The sequence below is a fragment of the Aptenodytes patagonicus genome, chromosome 5 (genome assembly GCF_965638725.1).
Source record: "Aptenodytes patagonicus chromosome 5, bAptPat1.pri.cur, whole genome shotgun sequence".
In the NCBI taxonomy this organism is placed as follows: Eukaryota; Metazoa; Chordata; class Aves; order Sphenisciformes; family Spheniscidae; genus Aptenodytes; species Aptenodytes patagonicus.
This window is the reverse complement of record NC_134953.1, coordinates 51,581,550-51,604,249: the sequence shown is the minus strand read 5'-3', so window position 1 is coordinate 51,604,249 and position 22,700 is coordinate 51,581,550. Positions and strand designations below refer to the sequence as shown.

Sequence of the window (22,700 nt, the reverse complement as noted above, 5' to 3'; positions counted from 1 at the left end):
GGGGAGAAGCCCAAGACAGAGCAATAGTCTCCAGGACATCTCTTCATACGTCACCTTCTGGTGCCAGAGCACAGGCAAGGCCTTGGTGGCTGTCCAAGTGGTGGAGCCCCGGTGATGGATTGCTGAAGCAACTGGTTTTGGTGCCCGTTTCCATAGGTCTCACAGCGTTTTTGTCACCTCCAGCAAGTCTGGTTGGCTCTCTGCCCGGGCCTCCTACGTGTGGCTGGGAGATGACTTTCTGCCAATTTTTAAAGGCATCTTCTGCTTCGCATGGAGGCTGTCTCGACGTCCCACCTTCTGTGACCAAATCCTTGTCCCACCATTGATGGGACAGGGTGTCAGGTCAGCCTCCAAACACACCAAATACCAGCAAGTCTGACAGATGGGGAGTAGCCTCAAATAGGTTTCAGACCTCTGAGCTTTTAAGAGCTTGTATCAGGGTCTCCTTATGATACGCACTAAAGCTCTTATTACACACCAGAGAATCCAGCTTTGTCTGGCCATCACTTTCCAAGGGTCACAGTGGCAGTCTTCAGGACGCACCAAGGCATCCCTGATGGATGGAGCTTGGGCACTGAAGCGCTGCCAGACCAACTTCCATATCCCAGCTCATGATCATGATCATGAACCGTAGGTTAATCATGATGGTGAACCGTAGCTTGCTGAGGAGCAGAGCAACAACTTTCTTTTCAAGGCTCAAATTCTTAGAGAAAAGGGTCTCAGCACAAGCGAGGAGGTCTCACCTCCTACAGGTACCAGTGCGTGGTGATCCTCGCTGACAAGAGTGGCTGCAAAACTCAACGGCACAACCTGCCACTGACCACGACCACCATGGTCACACACACTGGTCTGTAAATAGGCACAGCTCTGCGCAACAGCAGTATTAAATCAAAAACTTTGCACTCTGATGAACTTCAAAAATAGCCCCTCAATTTAGACTTTTAAATGATCTATAAATTAAATTAAATAAAGTCCAAAAAGAAATTTCTGAAAGAGTTTTTCTTTAAGATTACTATAGCTCATTCATTCATTAGCAGTTGGGGGAACTAAAACACTTTGTGGATTTATGGCCACTGGGCAGCGGCAGGAAGGGCAATGTTTTGGGTTGGGACCCTCCAGAGGATTATGGCAATAAAGATTCAACTTCTACTGGAACCCACCAGAACCTGGACATCTAAATGCTTTGAAAGCCCTAGCCTCAGGGACCTCCGGCTGGGTACACACGCGGACCCCCCCAAACAAGCACTGTCCAGAGGGACCAGACACTTAACACCTCTCACTTAATGGTGCAAAACCCCTCAACCTCAAAGCTTGCAAAAAGGGCTGGATCAGGCCCCAAACATTCCCTCCTTTCAGCTGGGGGGGTCCCTCCTTCCTATCAGTGCCACCCAAGGCTGGGTATCCTCAAGACGGCTCCTGCCTCTACCACCCCTCCATCACCAAGAGCATCCCCATCCCTTGCTGGGACCGGCACTGCCCAACGCCGTCTCCACCTGCAGAGGAGAAGGCGGCTGTTCTTGCTCTGCCTCAGCCATCACTGCGGGTCATGAGATCGTGATGGCTGGGACATCGCCCATTATCCTGCTAACGATGCAGAACCGACTCCAGCCCTTTTCGCCCCGCAGAGCAGTCTGTCAGCCATCGAGCAGCAGAGCCACGGAGGGAACTGAGCTTTGGGTAGATTCCTGTCCTCAGCTGTCATGACTTACACGCATTTAAAAATTCATCCTCCATCAAGGAAGGCAAACCCCAAGCGTTGTCTCCCCTGCCAAGGTTCGCAGCGGTGGAGCTGGGCAACCTGCCACTGACTTCCCAGCTCTGACGGGCTCCAGGGATGACTTAACCTCAGCCCCGTGCAGACATCTTTGTGACAGGGCTCTCAACTAGGTTTTGGCTCATCTCCTTTCAGCAGCTCACAGGGATGCTAGGGTGGCATGGGAATGGCAGCTTTCTGTGTCACTAGCAGCTTTCCTCCACATCCCGCTGCCCGTCCTTGGCATTAAAGGGTTCAGGGGAGAGGCAGGGAAGCCCTGCCTGCTACAAGACAGCCACCCTGCCTGCACTGAGCAGCTTTCCAGGACCTTGCCCAGGACCAATGCTCCCCGGAGGGCAGCCATACTTTGGGGGTGGACAAACTGAGGTCTGTCAAGGGACTTAGCTGGACAGGAAGACATTAAGTGACAATAAAAGCTACAGGGACAAGCATGCTGCCTGGGATACGGGGGAAGCAAAACATTCGGGGACAGAGAGACAACCTAGAAGATGCTTCCTAAACTATTTGCTCAGCTCTGGACTCCCTGCCTTGCTCCCCATGCCTACCACAGCTTTATGGGGAAACGAGGCGTCACCCCCAAACCCAGGTGGCCCCTTTGCCCACTTGCCACCCTGCCCTTGTCTGAACAACATCCAATTCAGGCCAATTTGGGCTCCTGCCCTCCTAGGAAACCAGCCTGAGCAGCCATCAGATGCCACCATCCCGGGTCCCCGTTTGCAAAGCGCAGGGGGGACCGCTGAGCCCATGCCGCTCTCAGCCCACCAGTTCCCAGTGCTGCTCGTGGTAACAGCACTGTGGTTCTCCCAGTACCACAGCCAGAAATACCAGCCCAGCCCTCCTCGTCCTATTCGGCTTTTGAGTTTCTACTACCTCTTTCTTCTCCTCTCCCCCATTGCCCTCTCCCTGCCTCGTAATCTCCGGCAGCAACCCTCCCCCCCAAATTTTGGCTTAACCCAGCCCACTGTTATTTTCCAAGCCAACTGCAACCATAATCAGCTCAGCCTCTTTCCTTGGGGGTATTTTAATTTATACAAAAGTATCATCTCTTATCATGATCAGCCTGCGATTCATTTACTCTCCAAGTATTAAAAAGTCAGAAAGGGAATAAATTCAGCACACGGAAAAATTAATGCGGAACGATAGGCTCTTTCATGTGGCATTTCCAAGTGCCGTTTTTGCAACGGGCTTATGTAATGAGACATAATTATCTGCACATGTTCAATTACATTACTTCACAAATCCTCCCTGCCTCTGCCTCCTGACGTCAAGCTGCCCGCTAAGCCCCGGCGCCCGCAGGAGAGGGGAGCACAACCCCCCATCCTGCTGCACCCCTTTCCCTGCACCCTCTCCCTGTGCCAGCAGTGGCTGCTCACATGCTGATGGCCTGAAGATGGTTACACGCAAGGTTACAAATGGCACAAGCCTCGGCCAGGAGGGTGATGGGACTGGACGGTGCACCCCACCAGGGTGCTCAGCTGCAGGACCACCGTCCCATCCAGAGGACCACCGCCTTCCTGCCCAGCCCGAGACCACCCCACCTCAACCTTCAGCCTCCTCGATGGGGACCACGGCAGCTAGCCACATCCAGGGCCAGCCACCCCCTCCTCCGTGCCACCCCAGACACCACCGCCACCACCCACTCGGCGCTCACAGCCTCCTTTTCCAGGCTGCCCTCTTCTCCCAGCTTGCTGTCACCGCTGCTGAGATGGCAGACGATTGATCTGAGAAATGCAGTTGGATTGCTGTCCCGAATCTACACTGGGTTCTCCTTGTGTGTGTCTGATCGATTTCCCCCTGTGTGACACAGCTTGTCGCTACGAATTTTCATGCTAGTCAGAACCCGCCAGCACACCCAAGAACAAGGAGAAGATGCTCCAGAGACCACCCTCCCCCTCGCATCCTCCCCGAGTCCGGTTGGGCGAGGTTTTCTTGGGTTGACGTTGGTTGGCTTTGGTTTTTTTTTTCTCCTTTTATTTGCAACCGTTATTGCCGCCAACCCCATCACCACTGTGCTTTCAGATGCTGGCCAGGGATGGGTTATTTTTAGATGGTTGCTCCGGGATGGTGCCATTGGCCTCTGCATGGAGCCATCTCTGGACCGGGGCATTCGTGGTGACATTCCCCACTGCGGTTAGGCGAGGTGTCACCTGTTTAGCAGCTCCTCTCGGCCGAGCACGTGTGGCCGCAGGTGCCGGACGAACGCTGATCGGCTCTGACAGTCCTAGACGCCAGCTGCCTGCACAAAGCCTGCCCGGTCGCCACTTTTTTTGTGGGCAAAGCTCTGCCGTTGGCGTGACCGATACAGAAGCAATAAACTAGGTGACCGTAAAAGCAAAGACAAGTCCTACTAAGTGGCATTCTGAGCCCTATGGCTTTGAAATAATTGGTAGTGAGAGAATAAAAATGAAAAAAAAAAAAAATAAAACAAGAACCCAAGCCTATTTTTTTTTTTTCTTACACTGATGCCCTGCGGACTATACATCTGACTTGCTGCGAGTCCGTCACTGTATCCTCCTGTCTGGCTGATAACATGGCGAAGGGTATCCACCTAAACAGACCAACGACAACAAAGACACAAATTAGAGTGAATGAAAGGTTAGTGGGCAAAGCCACTTCGGTTCATCTTTGGCAAGATAAAAACAAACAGTAATAATAACAATAATAATAAAGGTATATATTTAAAGAGGGGGAAAAGAGAACCACAGCTGGTCTCGTGGTGAGAGCTGAGCCAGAGGACTGCTCCTGCCTCCCTCACCACCCCCTGCCTGCCCCGGTGGCCCCGTCACGCTTTCCTTGGTCCCGAGTCTTTTGACAAAAAGAGCAGAGAGGGAGAACAGCATGGCAAGCATGGGGTGGGACCTCCTGGAGCACATCGCTGCCGCCGGCTCCACCATCATGCTCGAGGACCCACGTTCCTACCCCCCTTCAACCCTTCAGCCCCAAGCACTGGGAAGCTCACGGCAGTGGAAGAAGATCCTCGGAGCTGGCCAAGCGCCTTCATTTTGGAGGGCCCAGAGAGGGAATATACCTACCATGGCAAAGGCACTGGCAGCTCTCCTCCGGACACCCGGTTCCTCTCCCTCCACTCCCCCAGCCCAGCCCCAGCAGCGGTACGTGCAGTGAGCACATCTTGTTGCCCACGGACGGCACGCTTGCTCTGCATCCAGCACTGTGAGGGGAGCAACCTCAGCTTTAGAGAGCTCTCCTTGCCTGATGCAGAAGTGTCAAAGTGGCTGTCATCTCTCAAAACAGTACAGAGCCTTAGACGCCGGAGAGTGGACTCATGGCACATCTGGACATCGGATGGGAGGTGGGAGATCTGAGTGAGTTCCTGGCTATTTTAAATTCTTTCTTTTTGCCCAAAGCACGGGTTGAAGTTTCAGTAACGCTGCTCAAAGCTCCCTTGCTCTTTCTTGCTGGTGTGTACATGGGTGGTGTGAGTGCCTGTGCTTTGGGGAGGTGGGGAGATGATGAGGGGTGGCTTTTAATTAAAAAAAATAAAAAAAATCTAGCTGTTTATTTGAGCATTTCTCGTCTTTCAGTAGACACCTGGTTTGGCATCAAAGGAGTAAGTGGAAGCCTTGTAAAATGAGACACCAGTCCAAACATCTGGCCCCTTCCCTTGGAAGAATAAAGCAAGCAGAACCTAAACCTCAGCTGCTTTCATTTGAGTTCGTGCCTGTTCTCCTGAACCTCCTCTCCTCCTCCTACGACTATCAAGCCAGAGCCAAATGCATTCACAAAGTGTGGGCAAGTCTCCTCAAGACCATGGTTGTTGGTTTGGTTGGGTGTTTGGTTTTGGTTTCTTTTGGATTGATTTTTTTTGGCGGTTGTTGCTGTTGCTTTTTTTGGTTGGTTGGTAGGTTGGTTTTTTTGGTTTGGTTTGCCTTTTTAAGTGTTGGTTGGTTCGTTTGTGCTGGTTGAGATTTGCTCTTTTCGGACGGGAGGGAGAAGTGCCAATACAATCAAAGGCTCCTCCAACACTAATGCATTCACTGGCAGTACATCGGATGGGTCCCTACCTGTGACTGCACGTTGGCTCCAACCTGGGCCCCTTGGTAAGAATCCCCATTGAGAGACTGCACGCTCATGAACAAATCTCCAGAGTTTGACATGTTAAAAGAACTGGAAGAACCTGGAAAGGAAAGAGTGAGGCACCTGAATCACAGAAAGGAAAAAGATCCACCCCATGACTCTCAGCCAAGAGGAAGGAACAACATGCAAAGCAACCACAAAACCAAAACACACAGTCAGGTTAGTAGTATGAAGAACAGAGCAAGCAAAAACAAAAAAGGATGCACTCTTGAGGTTATTCAAAGCCACATGTTGTTACAGCTCAATGCCAAGAACATTCTTCAACAGCTCCTCAGCTGGAGGAAGGATTCTTCATGCTCTCAACTGAGACAAACAAAACCCAGCCTGGAGGACTCGGACAGCCCTTTCCCTTCATTTCAGGGCATCAAAATCCTTCAGGCAGCTTTGAAAATCTTGGTTGTTGGAGGTGTCCACCTGGCAGACTACACTGCAGAACAGAATTACCCAAACAAGCCTCACTATCAAGAGCGGAAGCCTTTTCAGCAGGGCGAACCAGGCCCACACTTACTGCTGTTTCCAAGAAGCTCAGATCAGCATGGGTAAGTCTATACTGCGCTGCTCTCTGCAGGGTGAGCACATCCAGACACCATCCAGTTCCACGTCTGGAGCTCCCGCTGAGCCACGGGGAGCTCTGTGAGGGAGCGGTGCATGGGGTGTGCCTTCAGGACATCAGGAACCCATCACTGGTGGGAACTGCAGCGCACCAGGAGCAAAGGCTCATGAAAACATGAAGGCACCTGGGCTAGCCTCCCAGTACCCATCACGTCAGCAAGGTCTTTCATCGTGATGGGCCATGAGAGAACGCAAGGGTGTCACAGCCCTCCTGGGCCAGCTGCCCCAGAAGAATGAGCTCTGTAAGCAAATTCCCCACCGCATGCACCAGTCGCCAACGTTACGCTAAAAAATGATAACTTGAAGACAACTGGGTGGGATCAGGGAAAAAAAAAAAACAAATGAAAAGAAAAAAAAAATAATCCCGCCTTTGCAGAAACAAGGCTTTCTGCTTCCAGCTTCAAGATATCTGAGCACCTCCTCAACTACTGAACAGGAGAAGCAAACCCATCATGTAACTGGAAGGCGGGGGAGGAGGGAAGGGGGTTAAAAATAAACAAAAAGTTTTATGGGATTATTTCAGAACTTATCGTGCAGATCAGCGCGTTAAGTGTGAGACAGCTCAACGTGCAAGGTTTGGTTATATACATGACGTTAGCCTTGGAAAGGAGAGACTTCAGGGGCCCAGGTCAGCTATGCTTTCAGCTCCAACCCCAAATACACTCTCATCATCTCCACTGCCACTTCCAACTTGGAAGACTGGCAACCACAGTCCTGGTGGAATTGCCCAACTACGGCTCATGCGTACACTCTGAGAAACGCCTGGCAATCCCCCTCCCTTTGCTGGAGAGCGAAGAAACACTCTGGACAGACCCCAGCTCTGCCCTGGAGGTGGACCAGGAAGGCTCCTCTGAAGGAAGCCACCTCCAAGAAAGGTCAGGGAGCAGGTGGGAGGTCTATGCTGGAGACTTCATGTTCACTAAACTCTCTGCTGCTCTCTTTGAAACTGGCTCTTTTGTCAGGTGCTGTCAATTCTCAGAATTGAAGGAAGGCAGAAACATCATTGCTAGATACAACATCCAAGACAGTCAAGAGAAAGACTCATCTTGAGCTCAGTGAGTCTTGGATCAGGACCCTCCCACCAGTGCCTGAAAAGAGCAGAGCCAGGAATAGCTCATTGTCTGTGCTCACTGTCAACCCTGCCCAACCTGTTTCAGAGAGCAATCCCACAGCACAGTGTAAAGTAACCGGGACTAGTCAGAAGGCAGCTGTAACCATCACCTACTCTGCTCAGCTGGCGAAGGGCTCCTGTCACTTCCCGACCTCTCAGGTTACTTGTTATTTTAAAGGCAAAAAACCTAGGGAAATGAGCTGGCAGACTGAGGATAGCCCAGCCTGACACTGCTCAACTTTAAGCATGAAGATGGATACTTTTCACATACACGAAGATGCTTCCTACCAGGTTTTCTGAATGATCGCTTTGACCACTGGCACGAAAAGCACAGGGCAGGAATGTGGCTTCGTACTCCTGCAGTGGCTGAGAACCTAAGAACTTTGCAGCTACCACTCACAAGAAGCAGAGAATATTCTCCTATTCTTTTAAGGTGAGCAGAAACCTTTGAGATCACACAAATAATCAGTGGCAGAGCTGGGAACAGAACTCGGGAATCCCTGAGCACCTGACAGGGCACTGCTATTGCTCTGCCTCCAGCAGAGCAACATTTCATCCCACCTTGCCCTACCAAAAGAAAATTATAACAATAATAACAAATAAAAATGCCATAAACTTAATTGATATTTTACTGAAACTTAACAAACCTGGCCGTAAAATTGAGACTGGGAGGGAGGAAATAAAAATAAGCAAACAGCCACAAACTAGTTCTGAAGAGCGCTGGTGTCTTGGAAATCATGAGGAGCGCTGAAGATGTCACTTACAAGATATACGCTGCTATTGGCACAGGGTATTTTTACAATATATGTGCATATCTAAATGGTAAATATGTCTTGCCGCTGTTGTGGATGCAAAGATAAATATGCACATACCAATGGCCCTGCATGTATGGATGCATTTGTATCAGAGGCATAATTGCAGAGCCCTATGTGCTGCTGCTCTGCTGCATCAGCACTCCGCTGTCTACGTATTAGCCATGTATGAAAATTACGATGGCCCAAACTCTCAGAGACAAGGCTAAGAGGGGCTGATGCACTGGGGTGGGAGAGCGGGCAGGAAGGTGAAGAGCCCTGAAAATTAAGACTCTGGTATCCTCCATGGAGACAAGATCCAGTAATACAAGTCAAATCCTTCCACTAGAGGAGGCTCCATCATAAATCTAATCTGTCCCTCTGAAAGGCTCCATTATAAACACACCAAAGGTTTTCAGTGGTCATAATTTGATCTGGGGCTTCTCAAGAACTGAGAAGTAGCAACCATCTTTGAGCTTGTGAACCCAGGAGGAAAGGGTTCTTATCTTGGCATGGAAGTCCCTTGATGCTATTGTGTGTAGACAATAAAAACCACCAGAAAACCCAACACTTTTCATGACTTGTAGCAGTGTGGAACAGTGGTTCATCTTCAGCATCCAGACATCTTATCAAACCCAAGACCTATCAACACTATTCCTTATTGTTGAGTTTCTATCAGGGCATCACCAGCTTCAGAAAGAGTGGTGGAAATGTTTAAACAAGCCATGGCACTCAGCTCTTGCCGCTGGGTGAAAGCCTACATCAAAACAATGCCTGCAAAGAGATCTCTTCTACCCCTAACATTTCTGATGAACAAAACCCACTTCAAGTTTGCCTTCAATTTAAAAATCTTCACAAGCTTGACTGCTGGTATTTCTTGCACTACTTCTCCAGCTCTTCAGAGAGCTGCTTCTCCAGCTTCTCTAATGTCTTCTCTAACGTTTTGACAGTCTCCACTTCCACCTCAAATTTTCCAGGACCTCTAACAAGTCCTTTTCTCTAAAGTATCCGACAATTCAAACAGCATCAAGAATAAACAAACATGGTAATGGTGTTCATTGGAGCTGGAATCAAGCCATCCTCATCTGCTTCCTCATACCACCTACCACCAATGAGACAGAGATCCAGCACACTGAACCACTGAAGTCAACTTTGGTCACATATACAAGACTCCTAGCTGAAGTCAGTGGCAATGATATATATGCATTGAGAGCACAGAATTTAACCCCCCTGTAACTTTTCCTTGTGTTTCTACCATGGCCAAAGATGATGGAAAAACTTGATGGACCATGTAGCTCCTCAGCTGGACAAAGCCACCGAGTTTGATAGCAGGTCTAAAAGCCTGGGCTCACCCACCAGGACATTTGTTCTTTTTCACTTGCCAACCAACACTCAAGACAGTGAGACCATGATCAGAACAGCCTCTCTGCTGAAGCAGGATCCTCTCCAGTGCTGCGCTCTGGACAAGTGATTGCCACAAATGGAGGAAGGCAAAGAGAGAAGATATAGCAATCAGGCCTGTGCCTCATGAAGTACATTTCCAGACAGCATGATCCCCTCCATTAGCAGCTTTGAAAGAAGATTTTTACAAAACAAAAGGGTGAGCAGGAAAAAACCAGCTCAGGACAATTTTGGCTGCTCTGCATGGAAGATTTCACTGGACGTCATCACCTGTGTGTGGCCCTTGAGGAGTCTGGTTGGCAAAAGGGTCTGCCCACATAAAATAGCTTTCATTTGCCATGTGGTTTTTGTGCTGAGATTGTCCAGGCAATCAAAGTGAGGATGGGGAGTTGTTAGCCCAAATGAGCCAGACATCTCAGCTTATTTGAACATCTGGCTGATAAAGCCCAACTGTGCATATTCAGGATGAAAAGGTGTTTGACATTCAGGCCTTGGTGACTGAGGACGGGGGACCCTGCTTTGAACGTGCCAGATGGCTAGACAGATGCAATCCTTGCCCTTGTCAATGTGTGGCCAATCTCTTTGACTGACTGTAGCCATTCACCGATCTCCAGTAACATGGGCATCAGTGCAGAGAACAGATGGGTCTGCGTAGCCACAGCAGAAATGAATTTAGCTCCTGTCCCAGGTCCCATCGCACCCAGTTCCACCTCCTCTTCCAATATCATGGCCCTCCAGGGACTACATTGCTGGTCGCTTCTTTCTCATGACCTATCCTCTGCCTACTCTCTTCCTTTCCACATGCCCTACAATGTAATTAAACTAGAAGGTCCTAAAAATTCTCCACAAATCCAGCCTTTGTTCAGGCTCCTTCCTCACCAAAGTCTCAGTTTCAATGATCTGAAAACAGAAAAAAGTCCATGGTATAAAAGGAGAGGCATCATCCATCTTAGTCCTTCACTTCTTCATCCACTTCTGACATTCCTCCCAGGGCAATTCAGCACATCTGGATGGCTCATGGCCCGTGACACCATCCTCCAAATCTTTCACAGACAGGTTATTTCAGATCTAGCGTGTACAGGTGTGCTTCTTGCTGCTAGCACCTCCAGGACAACCTGAAGCAGGGGAGGTCACACAACTTCATATGTTCTCAGGATGTGCCTTTGCCCCACAATGTGGCAATGCAGGGATGCTTGACTGAGCTGTTACATCTGCATGGCTCAGCTGGGGAGATCTCAACCTGGGATGCCACTGTTGGAGACAAAATCCTGAGGCCCTTCCAGCTGTCTTCTCAGGAGATGACTACAAGGACATCCAAAACCACTATCTCTGCAAGATGACACAGAGACTATTGCGGTGCTGACAGCAGGACTCCCTGCTGCTCTGCCACTGCTGCAGCATACAGGGAGGGTGGTGGGATCTGGGCCAGGTTAGAAACACTTTGCTTCTAGCAGAAGAAAGATCTCCATGGCCTGCGAGCTCCCCTCGCACTGATGTGCTGCTTTAGCACCGCTGCCACATTAGGCATGTGAAAAGAGGTCAATGTTTCTGGAGTACAGACAAGCGAGCCAGAAAGAGGACCCAGGAGCTCAAGTCTTACACGTTAATAACAAGACTGTTTGTCCTTCCTTGAAAGTGGAGTGTTACCCAGGGATTATCTTAGCTGTTTACTGCAGGGTACCGGCCAATTTATCTTTGAAACAGCCGTGTTACTGCCTGTGGGGAAGGCGAAGAAGCAGCCTCGCACCGGAGCACTATTTAACTGGGCAGGCACTGGGGAAATGCCTATTCCACTACATGCAGGCCAGATCCAAACCCGTTTAAGCAATTTGAAGCTCTTCCCTTGCTATTCCAGACCTTTAGATCTGACTCCATTTGAAGAAAGAAGAAAAGAAGGAAAGCTGTGTCTCTTCGGTCCAAGCTGATGTGGACTGCAGGACAGCATCACAGGCAGTAGGCATCTCCCTCAACACACGCAATTCTGCTCTCTACCCTCCAGCCTTTTCTACACGGGAGTTTCAATGTCAAGAGACTCCACCTGACCAGGTATTTTGAGTGAGCTGTTTGGAAAGGATGACATTTTTAAAACTGAAGCTAACAGCAGTTAAAACAATGGAAGGAAAAGGGAAAAAAAAAAACAAAAAGAAAAGAATCAAACAAAACTCCTGCAAACCATCTGTCCCTGCAGAATTCTGCCGCATCCACCTGAGCCCTCTGAGCACCTCAGCCGAGCCAGAACAGGCAGCACAGCTTGCTCACAGGCAGCCCTGGGCGAGGAGGGAGAGATGCCTTCCAGCAGTATTTCTGACCTGCAATCAAAAGCTGCAACATCTCTGCTCTACGTGGCTCTGGGGGGCAAACCCCTAGCAAGTAACATGTCTCCTGGAAACTAAGGGGTTGTGCGCAGGGACTTCTCTCTGCTGCCCAACTGAATAAGCCTTCTACCACTTGCTTCTGTGCAAGCCGTCTACATGAGTCCCTGCGAGGTGTGGACGAGCTCCCCAGCACAGACCGTTCAACCACTTGCTTACCACGTTAGCTCGCGGATAACGGACTGCCTTTGCCCTCGCACTGGGGGGTTGGTTTGGGAGATCAGCTATAGATCCACACCGGTGGATTCTCCCCTTGTTTGACCCTTGGCTCTGCTTTCTCCACCTTCCACCCAAATCCTCCAGATCTGGGGGTGTTTCTGGGGTGTGATTCCTCTGATACCTGTTACAGGTTGGGTTGCGCTCACTACAGAAGCACATCCTGATAGCAACCAGTGTGGGGTACCACCGGCGGTCTATTTAACATCCAGCTTCTCCTGCTGCTCACCATCCCCTTTGCTCCCACAACGTCTCCTTCGTTTTAGTAGCCTACCTGATAATAGCAAGCATCATGCCCCACTGAAAGGGTACCATGAGCAGACACTGAGCTCAAAGGCACAAGAGTGACACGTTCCCACTCTCCCTCCCACCCCTAAAAAGAAAAGAGGCACACAGATATTTGTATGGAGAATGAAGTACATGGCACCCATCAAGATCCCTTTTTTTCCTCCTTTTAATCAAGTCCTAATTTTCCATTGCTCTTGGGAGCGGAGCACAACCAGCCGACCACAGCCTGGGATCATTTGTGGGTCGGCCGTCCTCGTGGCAGGTACCACGCATGAACTAAGCATTGTTCTCTAGCGGAGGAGTTGAAATCTGGGCAAAGTGCTCTGTGCCTTTGACCCTCAAAACAAACAAATGCAAACCACAGCAAATGGGCAGGAAAGTGGGAAAGGGAAGGGAACGACCCATGGATTTCCCTGGATCGCACTGACACAAACGGAAAATAAAATTCACACAGAGCACACTCTTGCAGGTGATCCAGATACTGTCATGTAAGCAATCAAAGGTAATCACAACAGAAAGAAAATCAAAGTATAAAAATCTACCCAAAACAACCCCCAAAATGGCATGAGTTAGGACATCCCAGAAACGTTGGGGTTTATCCATTAGGGCCACTCATGCTTTCAGCCCCAGTGAAACAGAACCATTATGCAAGGACTTTTTTTCCACTTTTTTTCTCCTCCCGAAGTGCAAGCAATCCCAGCAATCTTTTTCCAGATAATTTTTCTGGTTTTGTATTTACCATTCATGCATATAACCCCCAACGTGGCACCATCAGTCACAAGGTCTGATCACATTGCTTTTCCAACAAAAAACAGAACAGGGAAAGGGAAGAGAAAAAGAAGAGAAGACAAGAGAAAAGAGGGAAAAACCAAACAAAAAAAAGGCAAAGAAAACAAAGTACCCCCACAAAATAACCCCAAAACCCAAACCCATCTCTCTTTTTTTAAAGACCACAAAAGTGAGCCAACCAAAACTAGAAAATAAAAAACTGAAATAACCAAAATGAGAAAAAGAGAAAGAGATTAGAGGGAAGGGGGAAAACGAACAAAAAACTGAACACTAATGACCCAAAATAAAAAAAAACAAAAAACTAACCAGCTGAATTGGGAGTTGAGGGTGAGTTAGCCTGGCTTCCATGGGCTGACACATTGGTAGCCGTGACAGCCGTTTTGGCAGCATAAATATTGGCTTCCTCTTGAAATTTACCTATGTTCTTCTTGTACCGGATTCTCTTATTTCCAAACCAGTTTGATACCTAGAGCGAGTTTAAGAGAAGACAAAGACATTAACGTTTCGACTCTGGAGATTGCAGCTGGATGAGGAAGGTGGATTAGTTCAGGTTAAGCAGTGCATATTCTTCCCCCCTCCCGTTTCCTAGCTGTGGAAGGAAGACCTTCTAACTGCGCGTGCCAGACCAAGCCCAGGAAAGGTGGTGGGACCCCCTTGGGAGGGCCAGGTTTGTGTGGATGCATCTCGTTCCTCTATGGATGGAACGTCCACTAAGGGGATGCTCCACATGAACCACTAGACCCACCCCACAAAAATATCACATGGGTTTAAAAAAAACTGGGAAAGTGAAATGACCCTGAAATCACACAATCTGAAAATGAGTATGTGTCATTTTGGAACTTTTTATTTGCCCCCTCCTCGGTGTCCCTTTGACAGGGACAGATGCCCCGATTCCCAGATCCCCCTTCTCCTCCCCTGGAGAAGCAAGTGTGGCTTTCAGGGAAAACGCCCAACGAATTTACTTGGGCCTGGCTGACACACAAAATTGCCTTGATATCACTGAAGCTCTGCTTTTGATCCACCTGAGTGGAATCAGTGCAAAAGGCCGGAATTGGATGCTTTTCACCCAGCTAAACATGGCTTTGTATGGTTTACCATGGGCCACTACATAAACCAGGAGCTTCAGGGGAAGGCTGGACAGGGAGCACAGGGCTCGTTGTAAGACCTAACTTTGGTCCCAGGGAACAAGTGTGTCCTTTGGAAAGGGGAAGGAGATGTTTCCACTGTGTTTGCCCAGAGACCAGTATGGGCCTGATGTGTCTAAGTGGCTAGAAGTGTGCTAAATGAGGCTAGTGGATTTATTTAAAAAAAATAAAGAAGCAGGCTGAACTTCTTCAGAAGTCATGGGGATGGCTGAAAATGATGGGCCAGATCTGAAGGCAGAATGAAGCGGTGCAGCTCTGCTCATGCCAGCCCTGGCGAAAGCTGTTTCCCTGTGCCTGCAGCAGTGCAACGCATTAACCTCAGAAAGCCCCAAGGAGATGTCCGAGCAGTAATCCTCGCAGACTGTCAGGGTGGTATCCTGGGATCAGTAGTATGAATGCTTGGCAGAAAGGTTGCTTGGACAAACTGACAGGTGTCTGGATAAATACCCCAAAGTTTGCATGTCAGAGGTTCAGCACAGTGATAGGGTAACTCTGAAGTCTGTGAAACCAGGCTGTGGTATCTGGCCAGAACTGCTTCCCAGGGAAGATGTCAGGGTACCTCCTGAACCACCATGAACTCAGCATTCCCAAAATCCCGTTCAGTACCCTGCTGATGATAACCCTCTTCACTTGTGGGCACTATGTCACACCGAACAATGTCAGAGAAGATGTGGGAAGTATTCAACCTACAGTTTGGGAAGCAGCTCTCAGCTGCTTCTTTGACAACACTGAACACAGAGAATCAGGGGAATGTCTTCCTACGTGCAGGTCTCTAAGCAGAAAACAACTTCCAGCCGCTACTGACCTTATTTGAGAAAGCTCATCAGGATGAAGAGGATGAGCAAATGCCAGAGGATGCTGCAGCTCTCCCAGAAGAGCTCCAACACTCCTAGGATCACTTGGAGCTGCAATCTTGAGCTAGCAAATCACCTCTTCGGTGGGACTCCAAGGACATTCTCCCTTTGCTTGCTGGTGAGCAAGTACATCAGTGCTCCCCCTCCCAAATGGACTGCCCAAGCAGCAAGACACAGAAGACAATACTGGGAAATACTGTTCATCCTGGGAAGCTCATAATTTTTTCCTCATCTTAGGGAAGTTGTTTTGGCTTGGGTGTTGATAACTGAAACCCATATGCTTTTATTCCTATGGTGTTTTCTATCTTCAGTCCTCGTAGAGATTCAGCAGCTTCTATACAGAAGTGGCTTCATCCACCAATTCACCTGCTACTGAACTGCACGTATTCAATCCTGCACTGCTGCAGAGCTGGAAAAAGAAAATATAACCTGCAGAGACTCCCGGGAGGCAAAAGGTAGCAACTCAGATCAGCACCCAACCCAGATCTGGGAGCGAATATTTTGATGGCACCAGAAGCAGGTGCTGTTTGTGAGGAGCTCCATTCCACTTCTTGGTCCAGCTTTCTCATTAATGACAATGTGCTCCTTCGTGATCTTCCCACCTGGTGATCTCTCTACAACAGCTATTCTGGCTTCAAACGCTGTAGCTGGTGGTTGAACTCCACTGAGCACCACAGGGAAGGAAGTCAGAATAAATGGCCACCACAATCCATCTTCATCTTAAAACTTGCGAAGCAAAAAACCTGCCAACCCCAGTCAGCCTTTGAGTTCAGGTGAACTCTGCTCATGACTTGCACAGATTCATGCTGTCCCATGTTCCCACTTAGCCTCAGCAAAAAACAGAGACTTGGATGTGTGTTTGTTTCTACCTTCTTTGGACGAAGAAGGGAGGGAGATCCTGGAGACAGACACAATGCAGCCTTGATACAGCACGGTCAAAAAATATCCTAAGTGCAGCATTTCTCCTGGGCATTTTCTCTCTGCGAGGGAGAAGTTGTAAGTGCGAACAGATGAATTAAAAGTGAGAAGGGAAGCATCAGGACAGCTGTAGTTTTACTTAAGCCAATATGGGCTGTCTCTCGTAGGTAACTCTGGGCAGAATCAATGTTTGGGTCTTCTGACCCAGGGGATGCAATCGGAGTCGCTCAGCAGGCATTCAACACGGTGATGACACCTACCCTTGGATGCTGTTGCTCCTGCTGAAGGCAGACATGCTCTCACAAGGACACCAGATGCTACTGCTGTCTTCAGTTTACTCAAGTGATGAACAGGCATGTGCCTGGGGCTGGGAAGTGGCCCAAGATGGGGAATGCAATGGGAGCCTAGAGGGAGCACTAAGCTCACATGAGGACAAGACTACCAGAGGCCATATAGATTGGCTTTCAATCACGCAGCTTGCTCCAAAAAGAGAGGAAATAAAGGACAGGCCTGAGCAACGTATGGTTGAACACTTCAAGGACTGACTGCACTCCTCACAAATCCCAGCAGCCTCCAGGTCAAAGCTACAGACTCCAGGAGCTATGTGGCTGCCTTGAATGTATGGAAATAATTCAATTTGTCTTTATTGACCACCTTTCTTTGAGGGATAAGCAAGTCAGGGAGATGTCACGTTCCGCAGCACAAGAGTAATGACAGAGAGAAATGACTCTGAGAAAGCCCACCCTCCTTGAGCACAAACTATAACCATTAGCCTGTCTGACCCAAACCCTTCCCACCAGGACCTTGTCCATTCTACCTTACTGAGCAAAATCTGTGCAACTCTTCCTACTGCCTTCGAATCCCTTGGCTTGAAGAATGGACTTACAGCTCAAATGAGCTCTTCTTGCAAGCCAGCTCAGCACTAATTCACTGAGGAGAAGACTTTGCCTCTGTGGGTCACGCCACATAATTTCTCTGCTGTTAGCACCTTGGTTGCACGCACAGCCATTGCTCCATGAAGTCTTCATCCCTTCTAAATCCTCTCCCAAACTCTCCTTTTCCATCCATGGCTTCAATCTGCAAGTCTGCTGTCTGCTCTCCCATCCACTTACACTAACTTGCGCTAAACTCATTTAGTAATTAAATGCTCAACATTGGGACATGACTGACTTGACTGAGTGCCCTTCACCATGCTAAGGTTTCCCATTAGCAGCAGCTGTCTTTGCTGTATTTCTGGGCTCTCTCACCTGTGAGACTGTGATGCCGCATTTCTTGGCTAGCTCTTCTTTGGCTTCCTCACTGGGGTAAGGGTTGCTGAGATGGGAATAGAAATATTCATTCAGGATTTCTGTAGCCTGCTTGTTGAAGTTTCGTCTCTTCCGCCTTAGCATGAAGAAAGAGGGGAAAACAGAAGGAAAAGGAAAGGGAATCAGTGCCAGGGATCCAGAAATAGGAATGCAATTTTAGATACTCTGACTTTCCCCACTTCCCTCCCTCCTTCCCCTGCTCCTGGCAGCATGAGGTGCAATAGACTCATGGCCAGGAAGCTGCTCATCTGCACCTTGCTGGCGACTCCTCTCTCAGCACCTTCCAAAGCAAGTTAAGTCTCCTTCTCAAATTATCACTGCATCCTCCAGCTCACAGAAGAGTCTTAAAACTGGCACTCAGCTCCTCCACCTGGGAAGGTGACTCCTGACACCTGGCTGCCCTGGCCAAAGACGTCACTGCTACTCTCTGCAAAGATCTGTGCTGAGAAAGCAGCGATGGATATTATCCTTGAGGAAATTTGTTCCATTTATAGCTGGGCGCTATCTGTCTGCTACTTCTTCCCTCGTACCCCAGTGTAGCTGCCTCTCCTCCCCATCCCAAGCCGCAGCCTGCACGTAACCAGCTTGGGGAGTGAAATATACCTACAGCACCCTGAAAATCTAGGACAATGGAAACAGAAGGAAAAGAATAAGAACCTAGAGGGGACAGGACGGGCTGGAGGATTAGCTTTCATCCCCAACTGAAGCGCACATTTTTACCACAGAGGTTTGCTGGAATATGCCACAGAATTTCCTTCTGCCAGAGCAAAGCCAGCAATGTGCAATTCTCAAGGTACAGCTGGAAGCCTCCCCGAGACAGAGGCTGGATGTCTTGAATTGCTGTCCCCTCCCTTGCTGAGCCACACACAACTAATGGGTAAGGAAGGTAAATAGCCTCTGCAGCTCAAGACCAGGAGACAGTGCCCTTCAGATGGACTTGGATTCACTCCAGAACCTCAAAACACCTCTCTCAGGCCTGAACAATACTGCATGTTGGGTGGGGAGACAGGTTTGAGGGGGTGAACTCACCGTGCGTCCAGAAATCGGGAGCGCAAGATCATGACGGCTTCACACGTGCTTTGCTTCAACTGCATCTGGATGGAGCTGAACTTGCGGTGGATGATGCTCACCATCCGCTCTATCTCCTTCGGCGAGATAGGTCGGGTCCGGCTCTGCTCACGCAGCAGGTTCATCACGTGGGTGGTGAATTCGTTGCATGCCTGGGATGGCAAGAAAAGCAAAAGAAACCCCAGGATCGGAAGGTCATTCGATGGCGTCAAGGACAGTACAGAGGCAATGCTGCTAAAGAGATGCACGCAGAGGCTTCAATGGCTGGGTTTTTTTAGGGCAGACCCAGAGCAAGGGTGTGCTGGTTCTTGTGGGAGAGATAAATTTCTCTAGTCTGCCAAGCAGAGGGCCTGAGAGACTCCCAGCAAACAGAGAGAGAAAGGCAGGAGCCAATTTCTTTGCTCTCAGGGATCATGGATGGAGCTGGGGCAGGTGAAGCCCTAAGGACTCATGTGAAGCATGAAGAAGTCCCAGCCCTTACACTGTTTTTCTGGATGGGACTGGAGGAGCTATAGATGTATCTGAAGAGGACCATAAACCTTTTGACCCTCTGTCCCTCCTCCCACTGCCCCAGCTGGACCCCAGCACCACGTGTCCTGCAGAGCCCCTTGTGCTTCACAGGAGCAGCTCCCAGAGAGACACGGCCCTGCTCCGTGCTCTTAGCACATCAGATAAGAAGTAAATAACAACAATAATTAAAGCCTGAGTGAGGCAGAAGCCCTGACAAGTAAGGCTAAGCAGGTAATAATCCCAATTAGTTTGCTGCTGGCACAGCACTGCCTGTCTGCTCCTGCTGTCCCCCATGCTGTGCTGTGAGGACAGGACAGTGAGAGGAGTCAGGGGGGACAAGGGAGGGATTTTGAGGCCAGATGAAGGCCACTTCATTGCACTCTCCTCCACCCCCACAAGCACCTTGCAGGCATGACAGGATCCTCCAATTCCCAGAACCAGTCTGGGATCCAAGCCCCAAAAACCAGGTTGAGAGCAGCACTCAGACCCTGATGGCTCGAGAAGCCTTTGGTGCTCCTGGGACACAGGCAGCTGCTCTGGGGACAGTGCCCCCAGTTGCCACCCCATGATGGGGAAAAAGGGGCTAGCAGGGGAAAGAAACACTGATTTGGTGGACTGGCGACATGGGTTTGACTTACTATCTCCCATCCCACCCTTCCAAGCTGAATCCCCACCTACGGCTCAGACCCAACAAGGAGACATCCTCGAGGCCAGCAGAGTTCCTCCAGTTGCCCATCACCAGCTTCAGCTGACAGCTCCCAACTCCCAGCGTGAGTGCTGGCTACGAGAGCTCTCAGCTGGGCGCCTCTTTGCTCCCAGATGCCCAAGCAATTTCAGCTCGTCTCCTCTTGGCGTGAAATAAAGAGCATTGCAGGCAAAATTGCAGGCAAGCGCCGTGCTGTCACAGCAGCAGCCAAACGCCGTGTGAAGCCAGGCGCTGAGCTCCCCCAGCCACCAACAAAGGGACTGGAGAGAGGGGGACGGAGGTTGAGAAACCCTGAACCCTAGTTTTGCAGGACTGCAGGTGACAATACTGGAGATGTGGCCTGGCACAGCCATTTTGCAAAGCAACTCGGTGGCAAAACCAACCCCGTCAGTGGGTTGTGAGAAGGAAAGATGTGGTGGCCCATCTCACACTACGGGGCTGGGGTAAAGGCTTCTCTCACCTGGGTGTCCCTTTGGGGAGCAAGAATGTTGCAGAAACAAAACCAGAAAAGCAAACAAACAAAACCCCCCGCAGAAGGGGTTTCCTTCCCTGAAGTCTGTCCCTGGCTGTGCCCTTGGAGAAGGGTCCTTGCTGGCTCTGCCCTTCGTGGGTCTCTCCCTTGGGCTTGGGTGGCAGAGGACACGGGGTCTCTCTCCCCCTCTTCAGCCTGGGAGCTGAAAGATGAGCCCTGACGTGCTCTCCACTCCTACCCACGTGAGATGGCTGAGGCTCCCTCATGCCGCATCACCCCGCATCCGTGCCTCAAGGGAGTGACAGCAACGGCTGAGGACAGGCACCAAAGGACATCCTTCCAACCTGCCCCTGCCTGCTCCCTGCACCCTGCCACGCCTCCTCCTCTAATGCTCTGCCAAAACACCTTTCACGGTGTCACCATGCTCGGCTTCTCCAACACCAGAGCCCTGCCTGGCCACCCTGACTCCAGCTCCAACCCAGGGGCACCCATCTAAGTTAGCTCCACACCACCCCCGGGTGTAGGTCTGAAGATGCTGCCCAGCAGCCTCAGCTTGGCCAACGTGGCACCTGAAGGGGCAAGACATCCCCCAGCCCCACCATGCATCCAGTTAGCTGGGTAAAATGGGGGCCGGGCTGGCTCACCCATACAGACCCTGGCACTGGCAGCCGCTCACAGCCCCGTCATATCAGCAGAGACGGCGTTAAATCAGAGACCTGAAACCCCGCCCAGCCCCTGGCCGCAGAGCCCATCCTGCACCCAAAAAGGAGGGATGCTTTCTTGCTCGCACTCCATAAACCACAACCTCAGGATAGAAACCACATTCATCGCAAGGGTAAGCCATGTGGCAGCGAAGAGAGGTCTGCAAGACATCTGGAAGCGTTTGAAAGAAACCGGTTTTGAGCATTGGCCTGCGAAGCTTTTCACGCAATTGTCAGTGTTACCAATAGCTGCATTCATGACTCAAATAGTTTTTCTTTTTTCTAAGAATCGTTTTCCACAAGAAAAAGGACACTTTTTTTTTTCTGGAAAAAGAACTTTTCAAGCAGAAAAAATATTCAAGGAAGATTTTGATTCAAGCCTTGCTTGGAAAACTGCCTGCACCGAGGCCAGCGCCTCAAAGAGGACTCCCCCTTCATAGGGCCAATTTTTGGAAAGATATTAGGGGAGGAGTGAAAAGTGAAAATCAAAGGGGCAACCCATGCCAAGCCTATTCTCACGCCACATCCCAGCGCAAAAACCCAGCCCTCTCAACCCTAAAAAAGCACATTTTCACTCCAATACCAAGCAACAGCTTGCATTTGCCCGTACACTCCTAACAATAGATGTCAGTAGTGATCCAGGCTGTGCACATCCACGCTGCACACATCCACGCTGCGGTGCCGGCACCGGACGGCGGCTCTCCGGCTCCTGCTCCCACCATCCCCGATGACCACCCCTGGGCAGCCCTGCCCTCCGTCGTGAAGGAGCCTGTTACCTGCTCGTACTTCTCCAGCTCCGTGTGGTAGATCTGCCGGATCTGGGAGAGTTTGGCTCTGTAGTCGGAATGCTCCACCGAGTTGTCAGAGCCGGCTCCTCCTGATGCGGCGGCAGCGGCAGCAGCGGCAGCTGAGCCACCTCCTTTTTCAGGGCCCGCTACCCCCTCGGCCAGGAGCATGTTGTCTAACCGCATCAGCTGGGGGTCCGTGGGCTCCTCTTCCTGCGCTCCCCGGATGCTCAGCACTGCAGGAGACACAAAGGGGAGAGGAAAGGCTGAGTCGCACCCGGGGCTTAACTCAGGGAAGGAGATGCTCATCCAAAAGGGGATGCTCATCCCAGGTTGGACCAGCGGGGCTCAGTCCCCATCAATGGGACTTTTCTTCCTTTCCCAAGGGTACCCCAACAGGCAGTCCGCATCCCAGTGCTCTGAGTGCAAGTGCAGCGCCTCGGCTCTCCAGCCCAGCAGCAGTAATGGGGGCACTCCAGCTCCCTGCTCCCCTCCCTGCCTCTTGCTCTCCTTCCCGCAGGGCAGAAGTAGGGCAGAACCAGCAGAGAGCTCACTGCAGAGGTAACCCAGAAAACCACACTTTGCGTTCAAGTACGCAGCGAAACTGCTAGCAACACCAACCAAAAAACAAATAAATGTACCCATTCTTGCTGCCAGAAGTGATAGGGACCGTATCCCAATTCAAGTATGGGATGGGAAGTCAGGAGTCTCTAGCCCAGACCTCAGCTCACCTAGGGGCCCTCTCATGTCACCTAACATGTAATTTTACAACCTGATCCTGCACC

The 22,700-nt window shown here is 50.2% G+C and overlaps 1 protein-coding gene across 2 annotated transcripts in view; it reads right to left on the bottom strand.

Moving 5' to 3' along the window:
- PBX1 (PBX homeobox 1) overlaps window positions 1-22,700 on the bottom strand; it is a 136,075-nt gene that overhangs the window by 7,636 nt on the left and 105,739 nt on the right. The window contains exons 3-8 of one of the 2 annotated variants that reach the window (XM_076339736.1): window positions 21,907-22,151; window positions 18,703-18,893; window positions 17,614-17,749; window positions 13,756-13,915; window positions 5,797-5,909; window positions 4,233-4,322 (exon numbers count right to left, since the gene is read on the bottom strand). In XM_076339736.1, the coding sequence (XP_076195851.1) occupies window positions 4,233-4,322; window positions 5,797-5,909; window positions 13,756-13,915; window positions 17,614-17,749; window positions 18,703-18,893; window positions 21,907-22,151 (935 nt within the window). The remainder of the gene's footprint in view (window positions 1-4,232; window positions 4,323-5,796; window positions 5,910-13,755; window positions 13,916-17,613; window positions 17,750-18,702; window positions 18,894-21,906; window positions 22,152-22,700) is intronic. The other variant, XM_076339737.1, reaches the window with a different exon arrangement.